This window comes from Diachasma alloeum, unplaced genomic scaffold, assembly GCF_001412515.2.
Source record: "Diachasma alloeum isolate Michigan unplaced genomic scaffold, Dall2.0 Dall_scaffold_00178, whole genome shotgun sequence".
Lineage (NCBI taxonomy): Eukaryota > Metazoa > Arthropoda > Insecta > Hymenoptera > Braconidae > Diachasma > Diachasma alloeum.
The window spans coordinates 2524087-2549094 of NW_021680344.1; the positions used below are offsets into that span (position 1 = coordinate 2524087).

At 38.2% G+C, this 25008-nt stretch overlaps 1 protein-coding gene across 1 annotated transcript; it reads left to right on the top strand.

Moving 5' to 3' along the window:
* The first annotated feature begins 1989 nt into the window (after positions 1 to 1989).
* LOC107038589 (cadherin-89D) lies at positions 1990 to 25008 on the top strand. Its single transcript, XM_015257777.1, has 18 exons — positions 1990 to 2083; positions 6241 to 6371; positions 7083 to 7241; positions 9375 to 9483; positions 10691 to 10893; positions 11004 to 11132; positions 12500 to 13454; positions 13767 to 13928; positions 14003 to 14180; positions 14876 to 15134; positions 15647 to 15950; positions 19432 to 21056; positions 21967 to 22179; positions 22252 to 22340; positions 22459 to 22542; positions 22785 to 22853; positions 22955 to 23155; positions 24883 to 25008. The coding sequence occupies exons 1-18, from the start codon at positions 1990 to 1992 to the stop codon at positions 24932 to 24934; spliced, it is 5016 nt and encodes a 1671-aa protein (XP_015113263.1). The 3' UTR covers positions 24935 to 25008.

The window sequence follows — 25008 nt, forward strand, 5'->3', positions numbered from 1 at the left end:
CATTTAATTCGTTTAAAACAATTTGAAAACAACATCATTGTTTGTCAAACTTTAGACGAAAAATAGAATTTTCGATTGATTAATAATAATAGCTATTGTTCAAATATTTCATTCGGCTTAAATTCATGAGAAAAAGGAATTTATTAATTAGAAGATGAATTATAATAATTCACTCGTTATTTTAATTCACAAAATGACAAGAATAATTGTAAATGTAAACAAAATATTTGAAAAACAATTGATGTGCATTACAAAAAAAATATTTCTTATTAAATGGTTCTTTTTATCATTGTTTGTTGAACTTAAAAGAAAAATAGAATGTTTGATTGATTAATAATAACTTCAAATTATTTAAATATTTAATTCATTCTAAATTAATGAGAAAAAGGAATTGATTAATTCCAAGATGAATTTTAATAAATAATTGTCTTTATCAACAAAACGACAGCAATAATTTTAAATATAAATTAAATATTAGAAAAATAATAAGTTTTATTAATTGATTATTAAATTAGAGAAACAATTTTTTTTAACGAATTATTTCTTATTAAATTGTTCTTTTGATCGTTGTTTGTTGAACTTTGGATGAAAAATAAATGATTTCATGTCAGAAAGGGTGGAAATGTCGAGAGGGTGTATTTGCGGCAGGAGAGGGGGCGGAGGGATGAGGGAGTTGAGTGTATGCGCGTATTTCGAGCCGCGACCTTGATCCCGACACCGTGGAGAACGACATTATGCGCGTGCACTGAGAGTAGGTGTGCTACGGCTGGTAGAATTTTGAAGAGTCACTCATGCAAATGTATACCCAGTTTTCCTACATACCCTCAGATCGTTGTGTCACCTGGGCAACCCTCCTTAGGCTCTGCAACACAAACTCTCATTTTTGCATGTCGGATCGATGCCAAATTGCGAGGCCCCGGCTGTCTCTTGTCACGGTGCTGGATGATTTTATTCCCTCGGAAATTGATGGAAAAATTTCCAATATTTTTCACGGTATATTCCTGATTTTTTCCCCCAAGGTGAGGGAAATATTGAATGATTCAAAAATGTAAATATTAAAAATGATTTATTTGAGCCAAATCAAGTTTATTTGGATCAAATAAATAAAATTTCAGTAGCACGAAATAAAGTTTATAATCACTAAGTGAAATTAGTGATTAAAAACTGAATTAATTTAAAGTATTGAATAATTTTTTTATTATTAGTAGAAAATCTTTATTTAATTTAAATAAGTTCGTTATTAATGTCACAGAAACATTCTTTTATATATTTAGAATATTATTTTATTTTATTTCAATAAATTTTTTCCCCAAGGTGAGGGAAATATTAAAAGATTCAAAAATGGAAATATTAAAAGGTATTTATTTGAGTCAAATCAAGTTTATTTGGATCAAATAAATTAATTTTCAATAGCACGAAATAAAGTTTTCAAGCAAATTAAGAGAATTTCTATATTTGAGGTTCTGTTTGTATTAAATGAATGTTTTTTTATTATTAATAAATATTCATTGGGTTCAACTAAATTCTTTATTGAACGATTCTTGAGACGATTATAGAGATTCTTGAAATGAATGAAAAAATATCAAATAAAGATTTTTATTTTATTTTTTATTTTCATTTCCATTTTTGTTCAATTAAAATTTTTTTTTCTCAAAATCTTAAATTTTTTGTGGCATTTCCACATAAGGGGTAAACGTTTTCAAAACCCGTTGTAATCCCACTGATAGATCTCACTTATTTGCTCATATTGAATGTCGGCGAAGACAACTCCAGGAAAATAGAACGCAATCCACTCCCTCACGATGAAGAAAAAAAAACTCCTGAAGGATAATCATCAATTTCTATGCAAGCACCACTGAAATTTACAAGTGATGAATGAGAAAGAATTTTTACGACCATAAACTCGTATACCGAGTCCAAAGAAAACATTTTTCTCAATTCCACTCTGTTTCGTTTCAGGATTAATTTCCATGCCGAGGAGAGTCCGTCATGGCGCCGGATTCTGGGGCGAGTTACTTTTTATCACGTAGAGTAACTAAACTTTTGACATTACTCCTCGTTTTTTCAATCAGCTCAGCAACAGGTTGGTGCAACTTTTCATAAAAATATTAACATTTATTTCTCCTGTGGTTTTACAGTATAAAAAATTTCAGGACGAATGAAAAAATATTGCTGACGGATTGAATTCAGAGATGTCGTTATTATGAAATTTATTGAATTATTCACGTATACTCGTGATTAATCTCCCGTTTTAGTTCTAAATTTTGTTTAATAGTGAAAAATAATTGAGAACATTGAGGCACCTCAAGACGTTGAAATAAATTATAGAAAAAAATTCGAGCAACAACGAAAGAGACTTGACTTCAGAAATAATCAAATAAGAAAATTGGGATGGAATTGACTTCAGAAATATCGAAATTGAAATTCAAGGAAGAATGGAAAAAAAAGTCAATATCTAGAATTTCCGAGAGAATGAATAGATTGTATCGGAATTTATCAAATTATTCCCGTAAACTTGGCGTGATTAAACCCTTATTTTTGTTCTAAATTTTTTTTACACATGAAAAAAAAACTTGATTCAAGTATATTTTATACTCGAATGAGGGATGAGTGTTCAAATGCAAGGATGAAAAGCGCTCTCAAGTGTAATATAAGGATCAGACACCAAGCGTGAGAATATGAGGGTCAAAAAGTGGAGGTTAGAAAATGAGGATCGGAATATTAGAGTCAAAAACTGAGGGCCTGAATGTAAAGGTGAAGGAATAAGGATCAGAATGTTAGGGTTAAAAAAAGAGAGAATATTAGGATAAAAAAAATAAGGTCTGAATATAAAAGTATAAAAAATGAGTGTCATGCAACCAGGGTTATATAAGGGCTAAAAGGGTGATCAAGCATAATATATGACTTATATTTAGACCCTCATTGCCTGACACCCACTTTTTTTACTTTTATACTCTAACTCTAATGTTTTGACCCTCATTTTTTAACCTCCACTTTTTGACCCTTACATTCTGACACTTAGTGCCTGACCCTTATATTACACTTAAGAGGGCTTGCTACAACTCGGCCTGATGCAAAAGAATCATCTTTGAATTGAAATCAGGGAACCCCATCAATATTAAATTTCTGTAATACTACAAGGATTTGACCCTTACATTATTGAAGGTTTAAAGTATGTTGATTCAATTTTTCAAATAATATAATATTAATAATCTGATTTTATACGAATAATGATATATTTAAAATTTGTTAATATGAACCTGTAAATTTACTACTAAGTGAATAATTCGAATTTCTTGAAAGGGGATTTTCGATTACACAAGTAATCGTCGATCATCCTACCTTAAATCATTGATGAAAATAGTTGAAAATTTGAATATTTGAATTGATGATACTTAAGTACTCAAAAAATTTCATGAGTGATGTTATCTAATTAAGGGTTACAATATTAATCGTAATAAAATATTACAAATTTGGCTATCCCTGATTGAAATACCCGTCTCCCAATTGAGTATAAAATATACTTCATTCAAGTATATTTTATACTCAATTCAGGTAATTTTTTTTGTCCATGCAGATGAAAAATAATTGAGAAAAAAAATCATGTAACAACGAAAGAGACTTGCCTTCAGCATTAAAAAAACAAGAAAATGGGAAAGGAATTGAATTCAGAAATATCGAAATTGAAATTTAACGAAGAATAAAAAGAAAAAAAACATTCAATAGCTAGAATTTCCAAGAGAGTGAACAGATTGTATCGAAAATCGTCGCCAGTTTCCATCCATTGGTCCGTCCTATCATCTCCCTCCGTTGGACGAAAAAAATGAAATACCCAGACACGAGAGAAAAGCCTCCCCCTCTCCACAAAGAGATAAAAATACAAGAAAAAGAAGAATGGAGTTTTCGACCAGTGAAAATCGGACCAGACACGTTCGTCGATGCATCGTAGGGTTTTATGCGCGCCACGGCGGCGCTCAACCTGTCCAGCCGCCCCTATCTCAGCCTTTACGGAGAATGTTTGAGGGGGAAAAAAACGAGTGATACTGACCTTGACACAGTTTTCGATGGAAAAATCCCTCGAAAAATTTCCAAACGTTATTACGAGTGAAATAAAATGCGATAAATCTGTAGTTTGTTGAGTCGTGTTTCGTTTTTTTTTTTTCGATTCGAGAGATGCAGAGGGTGGTACGGAAATGGGGGATGGCGGTGTCGAGGGGATTATGACACAAAATCTAGGGGAAAATGTGGAAATTTTGTTGGAATTGAATAAGATAAAAAATAACGCGTTATATCGTTTTGAGAAACCATTTTTCTAAAAACCTTTTTATGCCATTTTATGTAATAAAAGGAGGAAAATGCAACGAATTGAAATTAATCAAATGATCAAAGTCTATGATGAATGAAAAAATTGTCAATTGTATCCATTTAAAAACAAAAAAAAATATATGAGCAATTTAAAAAAAAAGGAACAATTAGGGTTGAATCGACGAGAATTGTTAAATTATTTATTATTGAATTAATCAAAGTCAAAGAACTATTAACTTCTGTTACGACGTGATTCCAAATAAAATTATATCGAATACCCCACCTCCTCGATAATCACCATAAAGCACCGAGAAAAGAATTAAACACCTGCTGCCTTTCACACTAAAAACAATGGAACAAGCAAAAAACGTCAGATGCGCGAGGTGCATTTAACTCCAAATAAAACTCCATGAGTTTCTTTATTACTCGCGATGATTAAACTGCGTTGGGGCGGTTGGCAGTCGCCAGTGGCAATTATTAGGCTCCAGCCTTCTCTGAAAACGAGAGAAGAAAATGGCTAGAACAAAAAAAAACAGATAGAGAAGAAACAGAGAAAATAAAAAAATATCAAATAAAATAAAATCGTACAAAGGAACCGGAGGTAAGATAGAGTGTGAAAAAAAGAGAGCAAGGAAGAGAGAAAACAATGGAGGAGTAAAGGGGAACGAGAGATTGAATTTTCCAGAAAAGTCAAAAAGGAAAATTTCCGGGTTTTGGTTTCGCCCCAGACGCATCCGTTTCTTTGGGTCATAGTCAACTTTTTTTTTCTTTGATGAGAATAAATTGAATGGAGATATTATCAGACGCTCGGCGTAACCTCTCTATTTTGTTTCGAGGGCGGAGTAATGAAATCACGCAACAAATTTGACGAGAATTTTTTTTATCGAAAAATTGAGCCCGAACGAGTCATGAAAGGGATTGAGGATTTTATGAGTTATTTGTTTTTTTTGAGTATTTTCGTTTAGAGCTTTATATCGACTTTATTTGAATGCTTGTTATCAATCCGAATTGAGATTATTGTATTAAGCTTGATTAATTTAAATTGAACGCTTTACATTGATCTTCATTAAAATCTTGATATTAATCTTAATTAACAGCTTCTGCTCATCGTCAATTGAATGCTTTCATTATTATTAATAGCAGTGCTATACGAATCTGCATTAAAAGCTTTCTACTGATCTCAATCAAAAGCTTATTTTATCGTGAATTTGAAGTTTAATATTAATCTTCATCAAAATTTTGATATTAAGCTCAATTAAAGGCTTCTGTTCATCTTCAATTAAAAGCTGTACATTATTATTTAAAACAGTTCTGTATAAATAATCACCAAAAGCTTTCCAGTGACCTTAAACGCCCGCTTATGGTTGATCTTAATTGCAAGCTTCCAATTAATCTTAATCGTAATCCCATTTTAACTTGAAGTGGAAGTTTTCTATTGATTTTCATCAACATGTTGATATCAATTTTAGTGAAAAGTTAAAATGACGAGTGGATGGGTCATGAAAGTGATTAATGATCTTATAAATCATCGGGTGTTTTCTACCGCAAGTGGAGGAAAAAAGTCCGGAACTTTTTAAACGAGGCATCTTGTTTCTTTGTCAGCAATCTAATCGTAAATAACCCACAATGCCTTCACGCGGGTAGGCTGACCGTGCGAAAGCCAACGGTACCCGAATTATCCGGTTGAATAGCTTCGACACTCATCCCTGGGGCCGGCAGCTAATTGATCATTATGGTTTTTATATTAATTGTGGAAATTAGTGCCGCAGAGTAATTACACGAATCAATTTGAAAAATCAAAATTTTAATTATTCAGATTTTTCATTTCTTCAATTCGCGAATAATAAAATGGGTGACTATTGATTTTAGTGGATTGAGATAATGATCAAGTTGTGAGTTGATAGTTGGATTCAATGAGAATAAATATCTGTGCAGCATGTCAGTTTTATCCAGTCGGCGAGTACTTGAAGTTCGTGAGGGTTCCGGAGAATCTGCCACTTGGGGCGGAAGTATTATCCCTGGAGGTTCATCCTCGCAGTCACTTGACGATAATGCCCGTTGATAAGGTCGGTGAATTATCTATAATCGAGAAGTCCCAGACTGTTAGAACATAACTCCTGAAATTACAAGAAAAAAATCTTGAAATTTTTAACAATTACTCATTCACACGACATTTTCATGTATTTTGTTATTGAAAATCAGTTGATTTCTGGAGTATTCAAAGGAATTTGCAATTTTCAGGTCCACGTAATAATGAAAATGATTAAATAATTTGAACATTCAAGCAACAATTGTTGCTTGAATTTTCAAATTAAATTTTTTTTTCAATTGCAAAGACAATATTAAGATGAAATTCCAAATTTCACTGAAAGTTCAATGAAATTCCATTTCTTTCGATAGCAGGAGCACAAGAATTCCCCAAATTACTTGATTTTTCAATTGATTAAAAATTTGAAAATATATTATTTATCTGAATTTTATTTTAAAAATTCATATTAATTTTCATGAGGGACTAATTGAACTAAAGCTGACAGTGTCCATAGATTTTTCCATAAAATTACGAATTCTCAATGACAAAATTTTTCATCATTTCATCTTAGTCTATTTTTTTTTATTAATCATTCATCCATTCATTAATTTTGTTGATCATTTTTGACATGTAATTGTTGCTGTCCCAAAACCAGAGAAAAGGGAGGAACATATAACATAAAAAATGAATTAAAAAACGAATTAATCCAAATTTAAAAAAAAAATTGAAACTTTTCTCTACGAGACAGGAGGAGGATGCGAGATATTTCACCTACAAAGACGTGAACTCCACCCACATATCTGTGATACTGTCCCAATCACTGGAGGACCTGGTGGACTCTGAGACACCCCGCAACCTCTTGAAGTTTCGATTCGTCTGTGACTACTCAGACGGCGTCAACTCTCTGGTGAGTCCAACATTGTCCCCCGAATTCTGTCCCTGTGCATTGCACTCGCAATTCAGATCTATATAACTTGAATCAAAAAAAAAATTAAGGGTCTCAGCTGGCGAGGCTATTTCACGGATGGGCGGGCGTACGAACGGACGTGGACCGATCGAGACAGAGCGATGAACTCATTTTCCGTGAGTAACGACTATTGGACAGACTAACAGACGAAAAACAAAAGCTGACACTCAACAGGATAACTCAATTCAATGCAATGGCTTTTTGACCCATGATTTCGTTGTAACGCTAAACAATTGGGGAAATTGCTTTCGTCACAACAGTTGATATATTTTTGCTAATAATTTAACTTCTATAATGTATAATTCATTGCTCATTTCATCTTATTACATTGAATAACATTTCTTCTAACTAATTTTGTCAGATTTTCAACTTAGTTCAATGTTATCATCATCATTATTCTTATTATCCCTTTCTTCTGGACGACCGATTGTTTTTTACGGTTCTAACTCTCCCCTCAGCCCTTCGATAAAATGTTAATAGAAAAATTTTATTTACACATACTTGAATGAATTTGAAACATCACATTTGAAGAAACCATCAGAAAGCTCACTTTCAGGGAAATTCATGAAAAATTCGAAATTTTCAACAATCATCATAAAAATCAAATCAAACAATATAGCTATCGTAATCATCTTTTAACTTCGACTAAATGACACTAAAACAAACATTTTAAGCTATGATTGAATTCATTTGAAGTATGATATTCAAAGATATCCCCGGAATTCTGATTTTCAAAAAATACAAAATTTTTGCAAATTTTCAAATAAATCAAAATAATGATTAGTGCTATCGCCTTCATCTTCGAACTCAGTCAAAAGGACACCCAAACAAATTTTTACGCCATCATTCAATCAATTCAGAACATTTTTTTAGTTATCGTGGGCCAACCGATTTTCGAAAAAATTAGAAATTAAAAAAACTAATCGATGAATTCAATTTTAATTAATGGTGCTTGATAGGTTTTGGCCGAAAGGGTATAGTACATTTTTAAGACGTTTACAGGTGAAATAATCGTTTCGCGATGGATGCACGTCCATGCGGGGCGTGAAATTTGAGCTCAATTCTTCGGCAATTGGCCTTGTTTGTACGACTATCCACTCATCTCTGTATTTACTTTCTGCACTTAGCTGCGGCCAAGAGCGAAAAAAAGTATGAGGTACTTTCCAGCGAAAGCACAAACGTGACGGCTGTATTACGATCGCACACGCGGTATATGAGAGAGTGGTTCGCGGGAGGGGGGGGGGGGGNGGGGGGGGGGGGGGGGGGGGGAGGAGGAGAAGTGAGTCGAGAGAACAGTGATGAAGAATTATATTGTAAAGATGAAGAAAAAATACAAACAACTTGAGCGTAGCAGCTCGAGCCATCATCCTGTGAAGTTCAGTTTAGGCTTCGGTTTCCTGCTGCATTGGAAGAGGAAATGAGGGAGGAGAAACAGCGGGAGAAGTTGTTTCCATTCGTAACGGTCATTTCCATTTATGATTAAGGGGAATTTTCTCGGTTGCGGAGTAAACGGTATCATTATATTAATTAGACAAATTGTTTTATTGATGGATAGAGTTGGAGAGAGCATTGGGTATTTAATTGCGGAGTTGGCCGCATACGTACGGTGTAAACGAATGCCTTTACGACGTCTTAATTCAAGATATTAATGAATTTAGAATATCTTAAAATCTGTAGCGAAGCGGTAAAACGGTTTAAGCAGTGTCTATTCGCACGCTCCACGGTAAATATTACCGTGAATCCACGGGAAAACGTCCCGTACATCCACGGTCAAAGTTAACGTGTGGAGCGTATGAATAGACACTGCCAACGGCTTAAGTTTTATCGACTTCGACTAATAGTCAGTTTTCAGTGAATATCTCGGAATCTGCTGCAGATAGCGAAATTTTCGTCATAACGTTTTTTGTAGCCCTTTTTTCACTCTAGAAAAAAGATTTTAACGAAAAATATGCTGTATCCCTTAGATTCGAAGATATTTCTCGATGACTAATTCAATTTCTCAGACACTGGGTTTTCGGCTGTGCATGCAAATCAAGAGAGTAGAGGAATAAATCGTTTGATTTTTTTCTTCAGACATCATCGCACCTATCGGTGACGGTGTACGTGGAGGACATAAACGATCATGCCCCCCAGTTCATCGGTTCACCGTATCACGTGACAGTTGAGGAATTCACTCCACCCGGTAAGAGCCATCAAACTACTGCATACAATTTCCATTCTTCCCATTGTTTCGGGACACGTTATACGTGATCCTGCTAGATAAGATAGCATTAAGGAGTCTCCATAACTCTCGGGCTTGGATAAATCCCCGGGTTCAATTCGTTCTGTTGATGAAATCGGGGTGAATTATGCTTGCTCCAATTCGTCTCAATCATTCAAATTCAGATGAATAGATTCAATTTATGACGACTGGACTTTTTGAAAAATCATTTCAATGACAAATGAATTTTTTATCAGGATTTTTAGTACGAAAAGAAGATCATAAAAATTTCATTTCTTAAGCAAAACTCTTAATTTTGTCATCACTTAAATGTCTGTCTTTTTGTTATTCACATTTGATCATGCGCTTTCTAAGTGGCCATTCGCCATTCGCCGCAGATGTTTATTAACTGTGCATTATGTTGTACAAAGTAAACAATGATGTAAGTCGTACGCAGGAAACAGAAATAAAAAAGGTGAAAGCATGGAATTACTGTAAGTAACTTGAGCAGAACTACACTGTTAAAAATTTTTGTCTGAATTTTCCCTGTTAAATCCCGGAAATTTTTATCACGCTTAATTTCCACTGAAATTTCAGAAAATCTTGTCATTGAAAGATCAAATATTCCATTCATTTTCTGTTCGAATGATCACAAACTCAATAAGATACTTGATTTTTCAGTTCAATTATCCCACGGTAATTCGGAAAAATCAGGAAAATTTAGGAAAAAATTGAAAATTCAATTAAATTGTGAAATTCCTATCCGACTCCCACTGAAAACTCATGAATTTCTTTGAATTTGACCTAAAACTTGAAAGTTCATAAACATTTTTCTTCTAAATCGGATGCAATGTCACTCTCAAGAGGATTACTACCATATTTTCCACGAAATTTCGAAAAATTTCTAACAGTGTACACACAATGAAATACAATAAAGCAAAAAACAAGTAGATACTGATGCAAGGAACATCAGAGAAGTGAAAATAATAATAAAAATTAAAAAACAATGAAATAAAAACAATGAAAAGAAAATTTACTCTGGAGGCTCACAATAAATGAAAGTGGAGCGGAAAAAGAATGGAGAATAAATAAGACATACAATAAGCCACTAATTTAAATTAGCGCGATCCCTTTCTAATCTCATAGAAAGAAACTAAACAAATGATCATTACGTCCCCAATCACTTCAGGAATGACGATATTCCGTGGAATTCACGCCTTCGACGGCGACAAGCCAAACACACCAAACAGTGACGTTCACTACGCAATAGTGAAGGGCAACGAGGCAGGAAAATTCTCCCTGGAATCCGGCCACCGGACCGCCCTGATCCTCCGCAAGCCCCTGGATTACGACACAGGTGATCGACAGTTCTCCCTGGTGATAACGGCAACGGTAAGACTAATGAAGATTCATTGGACCGAAATGAAATTCACTCGTTCCTTTCATCCGTACGAGCATTGCAAACCTGAAGCTGACACCCAGAAACAATCAATTTTCCCCAGGACCGTGGCACCCCCGCCCGAAGTGTAAGCACAACCGTCACAGTCAACGTAGTCGACAATGATGACCTTGGGCCTAAATTCACCCAGACCACATACAGAGCCAGGATCTACGAGTCCTTTCCATTTCCGGTGAGTTTTCATCGTTTTTCACCCCCTCTTATTTAACTTTACGATCGTCCGGAACGACTTGCAGGCGCCGGTAGTAAAAGGTTTTCTCCCTTCAGAATTAATCAATGATTGGAAAAGGTTTTTATGGAGTCAATGAAATTGTCGCAGTGATGCAGTGGTTAAATGATTATATAATGCCGCATAAATCATTTTTCATCATTAGGTTCGGCAAATTTATTAGTTGATTTCATTCATGTGTTCATGTTCGTGATCTCCTCCGAATGTCATGAGTATTTTGCATTGGAATTAATGATCAAAGTCATGATTCATGATTATTCACTAAGTCTATGCAATACGCATGAATGCAACGTATTTTTCCTTTCTTACATCTTGCAATAATTTATTATAGTACCATTTATTTCGATCTATCTTATTGGACATTTGGATAATTTTTTTAATCATCTTATAGAATCAGGCACGTAAGGTTAACTCAATTGGCACCCACAGATTGCAGTTATCTTCTAGTTCAAAAATTTCATGAATAATTCATAACAATGTTGTTAGGGTACTGAATCCCAAATTTTGAGCATTGCTCTTTAGTGGGCTGTATCAGAATTTTCAATACACGAATTCATTTTTATGGCACTACTAGACAATCATGCGCGCTGTCGCGCGGGACTACCTTCAGGTGAGCGCTGTAATGCACAATAACATCCTCGTAGTCATGGAAATCATTGATTGATCCATCAACCAATCACAAGGCGAATAGAAAGTTAACAATCAAAACAATCATTCATTATCAATCAACTTTATGAAAAAGGAATGCACGAAAATTCAGGATCCTGCTATAATATTATGGTGAAATATATTATTTCACATATCATTGTACACTTAAAGTGTGATGATTTTAGAGCTTTCATTTGCAATATTACTCAAAAATCTTCTCATCAGGAAATCATTCCTATGGCACTTGGTCCTCACTCTTAATCAGCGACAATTCAAGGTACGCGAGTGGAATATTCAGACTCGGTACTCGAAGATTAGTGAACTTGTCGGCAAAAATTAGGATCTCCATGATTATCTGCACACAGAATAGTAATTTTTGACTGACGTTCGAAAATTATAGCACATTCGTATCAATTCATATTGAATGACAATAAACATAAATTCGAGTTGCATGAGTGTGATAAAACGATGTAAAAATTAGAGTTACTTTTTACAGTGATAATTTTTTCGTCCTGTTGCTTGATTCTAACCGATTTTTCGACTTGATTCAGACCAATTTTTTTAAAGATATATTTAATCTGATCAAATTTGGTTCTCTAATCGGCTTTCTGCTGTTAGGTCTTCATGAAATGAAAATGAAAATGAAATGTCGGAAATTCCAGAAACCTCCCATTCACAAGGAGATCTATTTCACCCCCCCGATCCACGCGATGGACCAAGACTCCTCCATAAACACCCCCGTGAAGTACTCCATCTCCTCCGGCAATGAGCGCAGCGTCTTCCAGATCGACCCGAGAAACGGTTCCCTCTTCCTGAATCAGCCTATCGACCTGGACACCGAACGAGCCCTCTCCAACAACACGTTCTACCTCCAGCTGCACGCGACCCAAGTGGACAATCCTCTGAAGTATTCAACCGCCCGAGTGGAGGTGGAGATCTTGGATTTGAACGACAATCTTCCAGAGTTCGAGGTTGACCACTACAACATCAGCATTGTAGAGAACCTCCCCAACGGCTTCAGTGTCCTGCAGGTGGTGGCGCACGACCTGGACCAGGGGGACAACGCGGACTTCACGTATCAGTTGTTGGATCCTTCTGGCGCCTTCTTAGTTGACGAGAAGAGCGGCTGGCTGACTGTGAGGGACGAGAGAGTACTGGACCGAGAGCGCATTTCTTTCCTCCAGATGAAGGTGATCGCGGTTGAGAAGAGGCCGAGTGTCATCGCGTCCTCCAACGGAAGCTCCTCAGTTCCCGTAGAAATCACTCTTCTAGACGCCAATGACAACAATCCAACGTTCGTACCTTCAAATGTCTACGAGTTCGTGACTAAGAGTGATGCTGAAGTTGGAACTGTTCTCGGCCAAGTTAAGGCCATTGACAGTGATCTGGGGAGAAATGGTGTTGTTAGATATGGATTACAGAGAGCTGGGAATAATAGTACAGCTGTGCGTGTACCTTTCACAGTTGATTCGCGCACTGGTGTTGTCACGGTAGGAGAGAGACCGATAATTGTTGGTAGACATGCGATATTTGTCGAGGCTACGGATCAACCGGCTAATCCGAGTGAAAGGAGATTCTCACTTGCTGTCGTTACGGTGGATGTGCTTCAGGGTGATGGTAAGGTTGAAGAAATTTTTATGGTCGAGTCAATTGAGGTTTTTCTCTTACACTGATTACCGAGTAACAGACACCTATCTCAGGGCTAATTATAAACATGAGGAAAAGCAATATACTATGAGGGAAATCAGATACCAGACTGATGATGAACAAGGGAATTAGAAATATTTAGATTAAGATTGAGAGAACATTGCTGATATTGTAAATAAATCCAAAAGACTACAGACAAATCCAAGTCTTTGAACAACAAAGTAGGAAAAAAATGTGATTAGATGTTCTACAGTGTTGATGATGTTTTTTTGTAACCACTAGCTAACAAGCAATCATTACCCGACTTCGTGGGTGCCCCTTATGAATTCTGGGTAGGTGCTAATGTTCCGATTGGCACAAGTGTCGGACAGATTCGTATCAACAATGCAGCGGAGAAGAAACGCGATATCATCTATGATCTCCTTCACAGCTATCGCGAGGGCGGTGAGTAGATTTCCCGAAAAGAACAGTCTTACGGTAGAAGGGAGAGTTGATGCGCCAAATTGAATGCGTTACAGTTCCATTTGCCGTGGAGGAGCAGACTGGTACGATAACGGTGATAGACGGTATCGATAGATACGTGAGAAGATCCTACGATTTTGAGGGGATTGTTACGAATGATAAGGATCTCATGCTTGTCACAAATGTCTCGGTTCACGTCGTTGATCCCAATGATGAGAGGGAGTTGTTCACTAAGTAAGTTCACTTGGATTTATCCTTCATATAGTCATTAGTTAGTCTGTAAAAATTTCTCGGACTTTACTGTAGTAAATAGTGTCGTCAAGACGTCTTGATTCAAGACTTATCAACTAACTTTGCGACGACTGGAATCTCGAATGTCTTGAAACGAGACTTTTTTAGAAGAATGCATGTCTTAATGTCTTAATTTCAGACACTAGTTTTCATAGTCGTAAAAATCTCACAACAATGAAACATACCAAACCCAGTTACGTCTCCGTAAACTCGAGAAAATTTCTCCGATTCAGTCTAACGACACATGTAATAACGACATTTAACGCATGCGTGGTGAAAAGTGAAACTCCACATATCGAAAGTGGAAAAAGTTGACCGATGGAGTAATAACAGATATGCGGAAGGAGTACGATTTATACTATTGAATGGGCAGCGTAATGGATTGGAGAAGTTTGGGAGTGCTTGAGGTTGCAGTTCGTGCGGAGAATCGATTTGAAGGTCTCGCAGATATCGGGGAAGTGTGTTTGATGATACTGTGGTCTCCTCTCATTCCCAAATTCTGACTAAGGGTGGAAGTTTGTCCGTTCGTTTTAGCTCCACGAATTGATCAGTTTTGGAAGAAAGCTTGCTTTACAGCAGGCGGAGTTCCGAACTAATTCATACTCCTTCATTTCAATCATTGTTTGAAATTCTTCCAGAGGAACAACAAGAGCGCCCCTCCTATTCCACGTGAATGAGAACCAAGCGGGTGCCTTCATCGGACAAGTACTCCCTCGTAATAACACGAAGACAACTTCCAATGTGCGTTTTCTTATCGCCAATCAGCGCGATGTATCCGATATCGCTATAACCGAGGACGGTGACCTCTACACAGTGAGGGGTCTCGACCGTGAAACCAGACAGAATTACAGCATCACTGTAATTGCTGAGACAACGAGAGGACTTGGGATATTTCAAGTGGGTAGTAGAGATCGATAATCAAGATTATATTTGATACTTTCACTATCTGCGAAGTATCTCGATCATAATTCTGTAACGCTTTGGCGATTCCAAGTTATCGAGACTTCTTCGTTGATGATGGATTTATCTTGTTAAGACGGGGCTTTAGGAGACAGCATCAGAAGACCTTTTTCAAAGAGGAGGCAATGAACAATTGGGTGGTGGCCTGTGCGGTCAGCCAAATTGCTCATTAACTCATCGGTCAAAGAATACACTCAAGAATTTAAAGATGAGGAAATGATGGAATAAATGAGGGGTATTGGAGAAGTTTGAACAATACTATTTTATTGCCAAATCGTGACGTTTCTCAGGCTCTTGATAAATCTAGTACATAGTCACAATAAACTCTAATAAACTCTGTGTCGAGTATCCGCAAAATATTAAAATTCCAAGGATTCGGAGCAACAGATGATGAATAGGTAATTTTTTAAAGCCAAGTTTCTACATGAAGTCATCTTCAACGGCTCTAGGTGACTGTCGTCATCGACGACGTCAACGACAACCCCCCACTCTTCAACCTGCCCTCATACCAAGGTCAGATTCAGGAGAACAGTCCTCCGGGAGCGGAAGTGATCCTAAACAATCGAATATCTACGCACGATGCCGACGACCGCCTAAACCGGAAGTTCAGTCTGCAGCTCAACGGTGAAGGAAGCGAACTCTTTACCATCGATCGCACCACTGGAAGGGTCTTCTTCGGTGGTAAGGGCGACAGTATTCTGGACAGAGAGGAGAAGTCCGTCTACAATTTGAGTATTATCGCCACCGACGACGGTGAGTAAAAGTATCTCAACATTTTTAATTGAACAATTTCTTGAGAAAGAAGTTTCACTCGAGGAAACAGCCGATAGCCAATAGTTACGTCATTTGTTTATCACTTATTCATTTCTTGTCTCTAATTTTTTCATCCCGTCGCGTTCATCGAACTAATGACAGTCGATTGCGTAAAAGCGACTGTCCAGATCAGTGCGGCGTAACCGATTGGGCTTTACCTTCACCAGAAAAATTCTTTGTGACGTGAATTATAGGGGGGGGGCAGCCTCAGTTTATTGCTCATTATCATACGAATGAAATCACTGTGACAGTGGTTAATGATCTGGACTGGGTCGCATTCACCACGCAATTTGATTTTTCAACGATAATATTCATTGGTAACTTGAGAATTCACGAAAACTGGTTTGATTATTATCACCATCAACAAGTGAATTCTAAAGCTTCCAGTGATAATAGTTGGGCAATAGTCGGCGGTGTTGCAGGACCGTTGAAAATCACGAGTTGCCGCTAATAGTGGGATATCGGTTCAGTTGCTGCACGTAGTATTCCTGGAATGTTTTATATCTTCATGATCCAGTGGGCATGAAATAGTCGGATATGAGGGCGAGTCGATTCGACTATTTCTGCGAAATGAAGTCTTGCGAATGTTTGGCCCTTCTTAACCTGCACATCCCTTCTGTTTAATATAAAAAAATAAGTTTTATTCTGAGAGTGATGATCTCAAGTTGAGCCTTTCGAAAGCCCCAAGTTGAGACTTAACAGCTTCAAGCTGAGACTTTCAAAAGTCTCAAGTTGATAGTATCCCCGGATCAAGGTATCGCAGTTCTTAAAGAATATTTAACCCTTCATATTAACCTGCACAGCTCTTCTGTTTAACCATCATGGCCTTCACACCGTCACTTAGAAGCGATTGAATTTTGACTTTTCCCTCATTTTACCTTTCAGTTTGATTCGCCATCTTCTAATTTTCTCTTTCTTTACTTTAATTCCCAGTAAACCTCAAGTCCACAGCATCTCTGACTCTAAAAATAACTGACGTGAATGACAATCCCCTGCAATTCACGCAGATGATAGTATCCCCGGATCTAAGTATCGTCGTATCTAAAGAAATCCTTGAAAGATCGAAGCACAAATCGTAAAATAATCTTGAGAATAGTTGATCCTTATTAACCTGCACATATCTTCCGTTTAATCATTATGGCCTTCACACTTTCACTTAGAAGCGATTGAATTTTGACTGTTCCATCCTTTTACCTTTCAATTCGATTCACCATCTTCTAATTTCCTCTTTCTTCATTTTAATCCCCAGTAAACAGCAAATCCACAGCATCTCTGACCGTAAAAATAACCGACGTGAATGACAATCCCCTGCAATTCACGCAGATGATAGTATCCCCGAATCAAAGTATCGTCGTATCTAAAGAAATCCTTGAAAGATCGAAGCACAAATCGTAAAATAATCTTAAGAATATTTGACCCTTCTTATTAACCTGCACATCTCTTCCGTTTAACGTTCACGACCTTCTCATTTTCATATAGACCCGAGTCGAATAATTGGACCTGACAAGTTCTACTTAGGTCTTTCCGTTCAGAACTGGATAGGTCTTGGGAAGCCTCTTCCCAAGTGCTTCCGAGACCTTTCTACCTCTGGTTATGTCCCATTTCAGCACTTGTTAGGTGTAAGCAGGACTTGTATTCAGACTTTCCAAATCCTTGCCGGTCCCCGTAATTCTATGGACTTATATTAAATCTGCGTTCATATCCCTGTTTACTCATGCGTTATTGAAATAAAAAATGCAATTATTGTTTTTTTTTTAATCTCGAAAATCGACATTTCACGAGAGGGTGGAGGGGAGATGCATGTATGTGGAGGCTTGACATTTTTACCCAACAAGGGGAGAAGGTTGCAGAATCTATTCTCGCCACTCTTATCCCTACGCTTGCATGCATTATCCAAATAAAAAATAAAAGTGTTAACAAATCTGACCATTGTTCCAAGTAAAAACCCAAAATCTGACCCCGTGGACCCCGGTGAAAAATTTTTTTTTTCATTTTTCACTTTTTCCACATACTTTTGATAGTTCTGAATAGCCCGTCGCTTAAATAGTTGGAATCAACGTTCACCCGGCTAAAAAATTCGATTTTGGCGAAAAACCACTTGCCCCGGAAAACCCGAAAATCTGACCCTTTGGCTGGGGCCAAAAAAAACGGTTTCTCAGTTTTCACTTTTTCCACATACTTTTGACAGTTCTGACTAGCCCGGCGCTTAAATAGTTGGAATCAACGTTCACCCGGCTAGAAAATTCGATTTTGGCAAAAAATCCAAGATCTGACACTTTGACCCTTGGACCGACTTTCTCAACTTTCCCCCCGGAAAAATCCAAGATCCGACACTTTGGCCTCCGGTGAAAAAATTTTTTTTTCATTTTTCACTTTTTCCACATACTTTTGATAGTTCTGAATAGCCCGTCGCTTAAATAGTTGGAATCAACGTTCACCCGGCTAGAAAATTCGATTTTGGCAAAAAATCCAAGATCCGACACTTTGGTCTCCGGTGAAAAAAAATGTTTTTCATTTTTCACTTTTTCCACACACTTTTGATAGTTCTGAATAGCCCGTCGCTTAAATAGTTGATATCAACGTTCACCCGGCTAAAAAAATCACTTTTGGCGAAAATCCACTTGCCCCGGAAAACCCGAAAATCTGACCCTTTGGCTGGGGCCAAAAAAAACAGTTTCTCAGTTTTCACTTTTTCCACATACTTTTGACAGTTTTAACTAGCCCGGCCCTCAAATAGTTGGAATCAACGCGCACCCGGCTGAAAAATTCAATTTTTGCGAAAGTCGACTTTCCCCCTGGCGAAACCGAAAATCTAACCCTTTGGCTCCGGGTGAAAAACAATTTTTTTTAGTTTTCACTNTTAGAAAATACAGAATCAACTTTCACTTGGCGAAAAAATTCAATTTTGGCGAAAATCGACTTTCACCCTTGACCCACGTGAAAATGAAAAATTTTTTTCCCCTTTTCTGTCACCTCCGAGGGTTTCATTGGCATCAGGGGGTCAATAAATACAGAATCAACGTTCACTATTTTTTATTTAAACACCGCCTGCAAACGGGGAGATGGTGGCTAAAATATATTCTGCGACCCTGTCTCCTCGTTGGCTACAAATTTCAACCCTCCGCATACATGCCTTCCCCTTCACCCGCTCGTAAAATCACGCGTTCTCGGTAGCATCGAGGACTTCTCAGGACCGAAAAGAACTGAGGATTCGAAAGGTCTCTGGAAAAGTACGTCGCAGAACTGATTAGGACTTACCAGGTCCATCTAGGTCTGAAGAGATCTTGAAAGACCTGTGTACGTCCAATCAGAACCAAATCCTCGACTCGGGGAATTGATTGAATTTTGACGTTTCCCTTATTTTACCTTTCAATTTGATTCGCCATCTTCTAATTTTCTCTTTCTTTACTTTAATCTCCAGTAAACCCCAAGTCCACAGCATCGCTGATCCTAAAAATAACCGACGTGAATGACAATCCCCCGCAATTCACGCAGATGATAGTATCCCCGGATCAAGGTATCGTCGTATCAAAAGAAACCCCTGAAAAATCGAAGGACAAAAGCTCGCATAACTCACCACTTCTCCTCATCCCTGAAAACGTCACGATAGGCAGTGTGATAATTCGCCTGGTGGCCAGCGACAAGGACACCAACGACAATGCCGAGATAACATACGGCATCGTCAACGAGACAATCTACCCACCCCCCCAATCGAATTTCGATTCCAAGCCGCATTTCATCATCAGCCCAAGGACGGGTGAACTATCAATTGCCCGATTGTTGCCGGCAGGGGATGAAATACATCTGAGTATTGTAGCTAGGGACGGTGGCAATCTGAATGACACTGTCTCTGTAAAAATGATGATCATCGACATGAACGATCACGCCCCGGTGTTCAATAAATCGTGGTATGCATTTGACGTGCCTGAGGGAGTTTACACGAGGCATATCATAGGAAAGATAACAGCTGTTGATGCTGATACTGGTGACAATGCGAGAATCACTTATGCCTTATCATCGCCGAAGAACTCCTCGCCAAGCTTGATCTTCGAAATCGGTGAGGCCAGCGGAGTTCTAATGATAACTGGCGATTTGGATCGCGAGATCAAAGACACTTATCAGTTAACGGTAACAGCTCGCGATAACGGAAGTCCCCCGCAGAGTTCAACAGTCGACGTTGAAATCAATGTCCTAGACAGCAATGACAATCCCCCAGAGTTTCACGGCTACACCGACATGAACACGGACAACGGCTTGAAGATGATCCCGGTGTACTACGCCTCCGTGACGGAAGACACACCGGCTGGGACGATAATCAGTAAAGTCTACGCTAACGACAGCGACTTCGCGGGCAATGGAAATGGTTTGATCCTGTTTGATCTGCCCCGTCGCATCGGCGAGAAGCAGTTCTTCGAGATCGACAGCAAGGATGGCACGATCATGACCATTTCCGAGCTTAATTACGAGCGTCAGAATCTTCACAACGTCACGATCACTGCGCGGGATCTAGGCTCACCTAGTCTGACAGCAACAGCAATGCTCTACGTCCGAGTCCTAGATGTCGAGGAGAAGGAAGACAAATCGGGATATGATAGACCAGTATTTCAGCATCGTTACTACGAGGTCGAGATCGAGGAGAATTCGGTTGTTCCCTTGAAGCTCCTCCAGCTCAATGTATCGGAAATGTACTGGAACGAGAGGATGAAATACGGAATTGTCTCGAATGACTCGGACATTCATGACTTATTTGGAATTCACCCCGACAATGGGACTCTGGTGCTCAAGAGAAATGTTGATAGGGAGTTCAGGGATACTTATCAGTTCAGGGTTAAGGTGGACTGGGGGAAGAGTGGGAGGGGCTTGCCGGTGATGATTTATCCGGTTGGCGGGGAGAGGCTCGGGGGGCTAGGGATCAACGAGGCGAAGATCGTTGTCAGGGTTAAGGATGCTAATGACAATGCACCCAGGTTCAGGAACAAGGGGAGACCGCTGCTGGCGGCTATTCCAGCGAATATTCAGTATGGGCATGAGATTATCAAGGTTGAGGTGAGTTTATTTGTTTACATTGTAAGGACTAACGTCTTCGAGTCGTCTTAATTCAAGACATTAGACACGAAAATGACTTTTTTTTTAGTTATTCGATCTGCTTCATAAGGTACAACTTCGAAACAGCAATCTTGGCTCATATAAACAATTTCAGATATAATCTGTTCGAAATGTGGGGACGCCATGTTCTAGTGTATGAAAAATAAAAATGATCAAGTCTATGCATAATAAAGGGTGGGGTGTTATGTTGATAGATTGAAATACATAAAAAGTTTCAAGTATGTCGTTGGATCGATATAAAGAAAATTTCAATTCAAGGCACAAATTTAGGCAAAGTGTGTAAGGATAAATGCTGATGTAAAGGTATAAGAAATATAAATATATAAAAAAATACATTCGACACAAAAAAGATGTGAGAACATTTTAATGTCTTGAAATAAGCTGTTTTTTGGTCTAAGAACAAGACGTTTGATAGACACGACATTTATATAGTGTCTTTAAATACAAGCAATCAAATTTAAGACATTCTGTTTTAATTTTTAAGGTACGCAATCGTAAGACGTTCTTGGTGACTTATCCAGTTTATTGAATCTTATCCTTTATATCGTTCCTCTAATTTATTGAAGTTCTGAATTTATTGAGAGATCTAAATTATACATCATAAGTTTGAAAAACGCATGTCTCAATGTCTTGATTCGATACCTCTTAAAGAAGGGATAAGTGTCTAAATTTTAGACACTAGTTTTTCTAGTCCTTAACAAAATGTATATTATCCAAATCCATTAGTTTTGGAGATTCTTGCAAAATCATCCCCGTGTAATATTGCAATCCATCAGACTTTGTACCGAAAAATGATGACAAATATCCTTCGATGGAGGGAAAACTACAGAAAGAATTATTCATTACACAGGCAGACGACCCTGATGAGGAAATAAATGGTGAAATAAGATACCAAATCCTTGGACAAGAGAATTCACCGCGTTTCGCCATTGACCCACTTAGTGGTCAAGTGCGATCTGTAGCTAGTTTTTCGAGGGATGCTGGTAGGGTTTTCGGGTTTGATGTCAAGGCTACAGACAGACGTGGCGCTGATAATGGAAGAAGCAGTATAGCAAACGTTTTTGTGAGTTTCATTCGTCAAAGGGAGGAACAGTTAAATTCCCGAAACAACACTAACTTTCTTCAATTATTTAAGGTGTACGTTGTCGATGACAATAAACAGGTGGTCCTCGTAATGGGCACGAAGCCGACGGAAATTGAGAATCAAGTGGAGGAGATCACTGGGTGAGTGCACAGTCCGTGAAATTCTCCCTCGTTTATCTTCCCTGCAGCTGAGTCGAGAATGATTAAACGTTTCTCGAGAATCCCTTCGCCAATGGCTTTTTTTTATATCTGTTTCTAGAGCACTGCAGAACGTCACGGGACTGGACGTGAGGGTGAGAAAGTTGGAGCCACATATTGAGAAAAATCTCATCGACACTACCTCGTAAGTGTACGATTAAGGAAGATTGGAGGACATTTCATTCATTTGTGAGAAACTTCCCTCTTTCATTCAGGCTGTCTCGATATATTTCGCGGCGAAATAACTTCGCCGAACTTTGATCTTTTATAGATAGGATTAAATGATCATTCAATAGAGCATAATGCGATCGCAGTAATGAAAAGATTTGACACAATAACGAGATACACATTGACCCCGCACAAAGTAATTCGGCATTCAATTTTCAGCACTGACTTGTACCTCTACGCGGTTGATCCCCATCTCAATTCCATGATCGACATGGACACCCTTCACAGGTAAATATCTCCTCATCGACATTTCCCCGAGATGAAAAATCATTCCTCCATTTTCATATCCATAAACTTAATCTCACATGCACTCACTTGGCTGCTCCCAGTATATTCCGCAAGAAGAAAGCGGAAATAAGAGAGGAGCTGGAGAGGTACCGTGTCCTCGAGATTTCAAGAAATACCTCGAGACAAGGTAGTCGATATCTGCTGTCTACCCTTGAGGTTGGAGTAGTCGTGTTGGGATGTGTGGTTTTTGTTGGGGCTCTAGTAACTGCCCTGTGCGTCGCCTGTGTACGACGGAATAAACGGTAGGTCGTAGCACTCCAGTCTTTATATATTTTTTTTTATCAAATGTTATCGCAGTCAGGACCACTGGGGAGTCCATATCAGTTTCGATGGCTTCCATTTCAATGACTTCTTCGGCTATTCCCCCGACCTCTATTTTCTTCCTGCGTAGAAGACGTCTCGGGACACATAGCTATAATAACCAGTGGAAAATTGCTTTCGGGGCGGCGTAGTAAATATATTTTTGGTAATAAATTAGCAATTTGCTGTTGAATGGAATTTCTATGACGGATTTGAATTCAATTTAATGAAGTATTGAATTTAACATTGCCCCAACGTCGGCAGCCGATAGTGCTCCATCGTTGGAATTCAACATTACCTTAAAACTGACAGCCAATATTGCCCCAATGTTGGCAGCCAATATTACATTAAAGTCGGCAACCAACATTACCTCAATGTTGGAATCCGACATTACTTTAAAGTTGGCAGTCAGTATTACCTTAAAGTTGGCAGACAACATTACCTCAAAGTTGTCAGCCAACATTGGCCCATCGTTAGAATCCAATATTACTTTGAAGCTGGCAACCAACATGACGTTAACCAGTTACCTCAAAGTTGTCAGCCAACATTACCCCAATGTTGGAATCTGACATCATCTTAAAGTTGGCAGTCAACATTACCACATCGTTGGAATCCAACATTACCTTAAAATTGACAACCAACATTACCTTAATGTTGGTAGCCAACATTGCGCCAAGGTTGGTAGTCAATATAACCCTAATGTTGGCAGCCAACATTGCATACAAAATTACCTGAAATTTAGCAGTCAACATTGCAGTCAACATGTTGACATCCAACATTACCTAAAAAGTTGGCAGCCAGTATTAATTTTTCTGCATAAAGTGGAATTTTAACATTCATTTTCCACACATTGCGATGAAATAGTATATTTTTGTCACGCTCGTCGTAAGGTAGCATTTTCGGTGCGTGTGCCTGCGGCGTGCCGCAGACACACGCCTAAAACATTGCCTACGACCCTCGTGACAAAATAGTATATTTCGTAACGAGTGCAAAAAAGTGTTTTTTGGCGAGTGGGAGGTTTATATCACGAGCCTTCGGCTCGTGATATAATCCCACGAGCTAAAAAACATTTTTTCACGAGTTACGAACAATATTTTTCATCACAATGTGGCGGAAATTGGACTTTTAGGCACGCGGAGCGTGCCGAAAAGTTCACTTTTCGTCACAGCGTGATGAAAAATATTGTTCGACACACGGGCGCAGAAAAATTTTCTGACTCATATGATTTGCATCACTCGCCTTCGGCTCGTACTGCAAAGTCACATTCGCCAGAAAATTTTTCATGCGCCCTAGTATCGAAATGTACTATTCCATACGAGTGCGAAAAAGTGTTTTTTGACGCGTGGGGGGTACGTAGTGCTCCCCTCCTACAGGTCAAAGAACACTTTTCCCACGAGTGTCGAAGCCCATTTTTCATTACAATGTGTAAAATTTCCCTTTGAGCACACGTGATGAAAATAGCACATTCCAACTTCTGGGGCCAAAATTAGTTATCCTGACGTAAAAAATTGGAAATTTCACATTTGACGAATACAACGCTTCCATTCGCAAGCAAAAACTCGAGATCTATTTGTTTTCGCCGATATAACTGGAGAAACTCTATTGCTCTATCTTTAATAATCAATTTTTATGCTTCAACAGTGACCTGATTTACATAATTTTTTTGTAGGGGATTTAACACCAGTAACACCAGTGGTCTCCCACGCATTCTCATCCCCTAATCTAATCTACATGGCATCATGCAAATATTTAACACGCCGTTGGCATCACCAGCATAAAACAAAGAGCTCGATAA

What these genes read in the sequence shown, in the direction of transcription:
- LOC107038589 (XM_015257777.1), top strand. Translation starts at nt 1,990, where the DNA reads ATGGCGCCGGATTCTGGGGCGAGTTACTTTTTATCACGTAGAGTAACT. An exon ending in ACGAGTCCTTTCCATTTCCG is followed by an intron (nt 11,133 to 12,499) that starts GTGAGTTTTCAT and finishes CGGAAATTCCAG; the next exon opens with AAACCTCCCATTCACAAGGA. An exon ending in CAAGTGGAGGAGATCACTGG is followed by an intron (nt 22,341 to 22,458) that starts GTGAGTGCACAG and finishes ATCTGTTTCTAG; the next exon opens with AGCACTGCAGAACGTCACGG.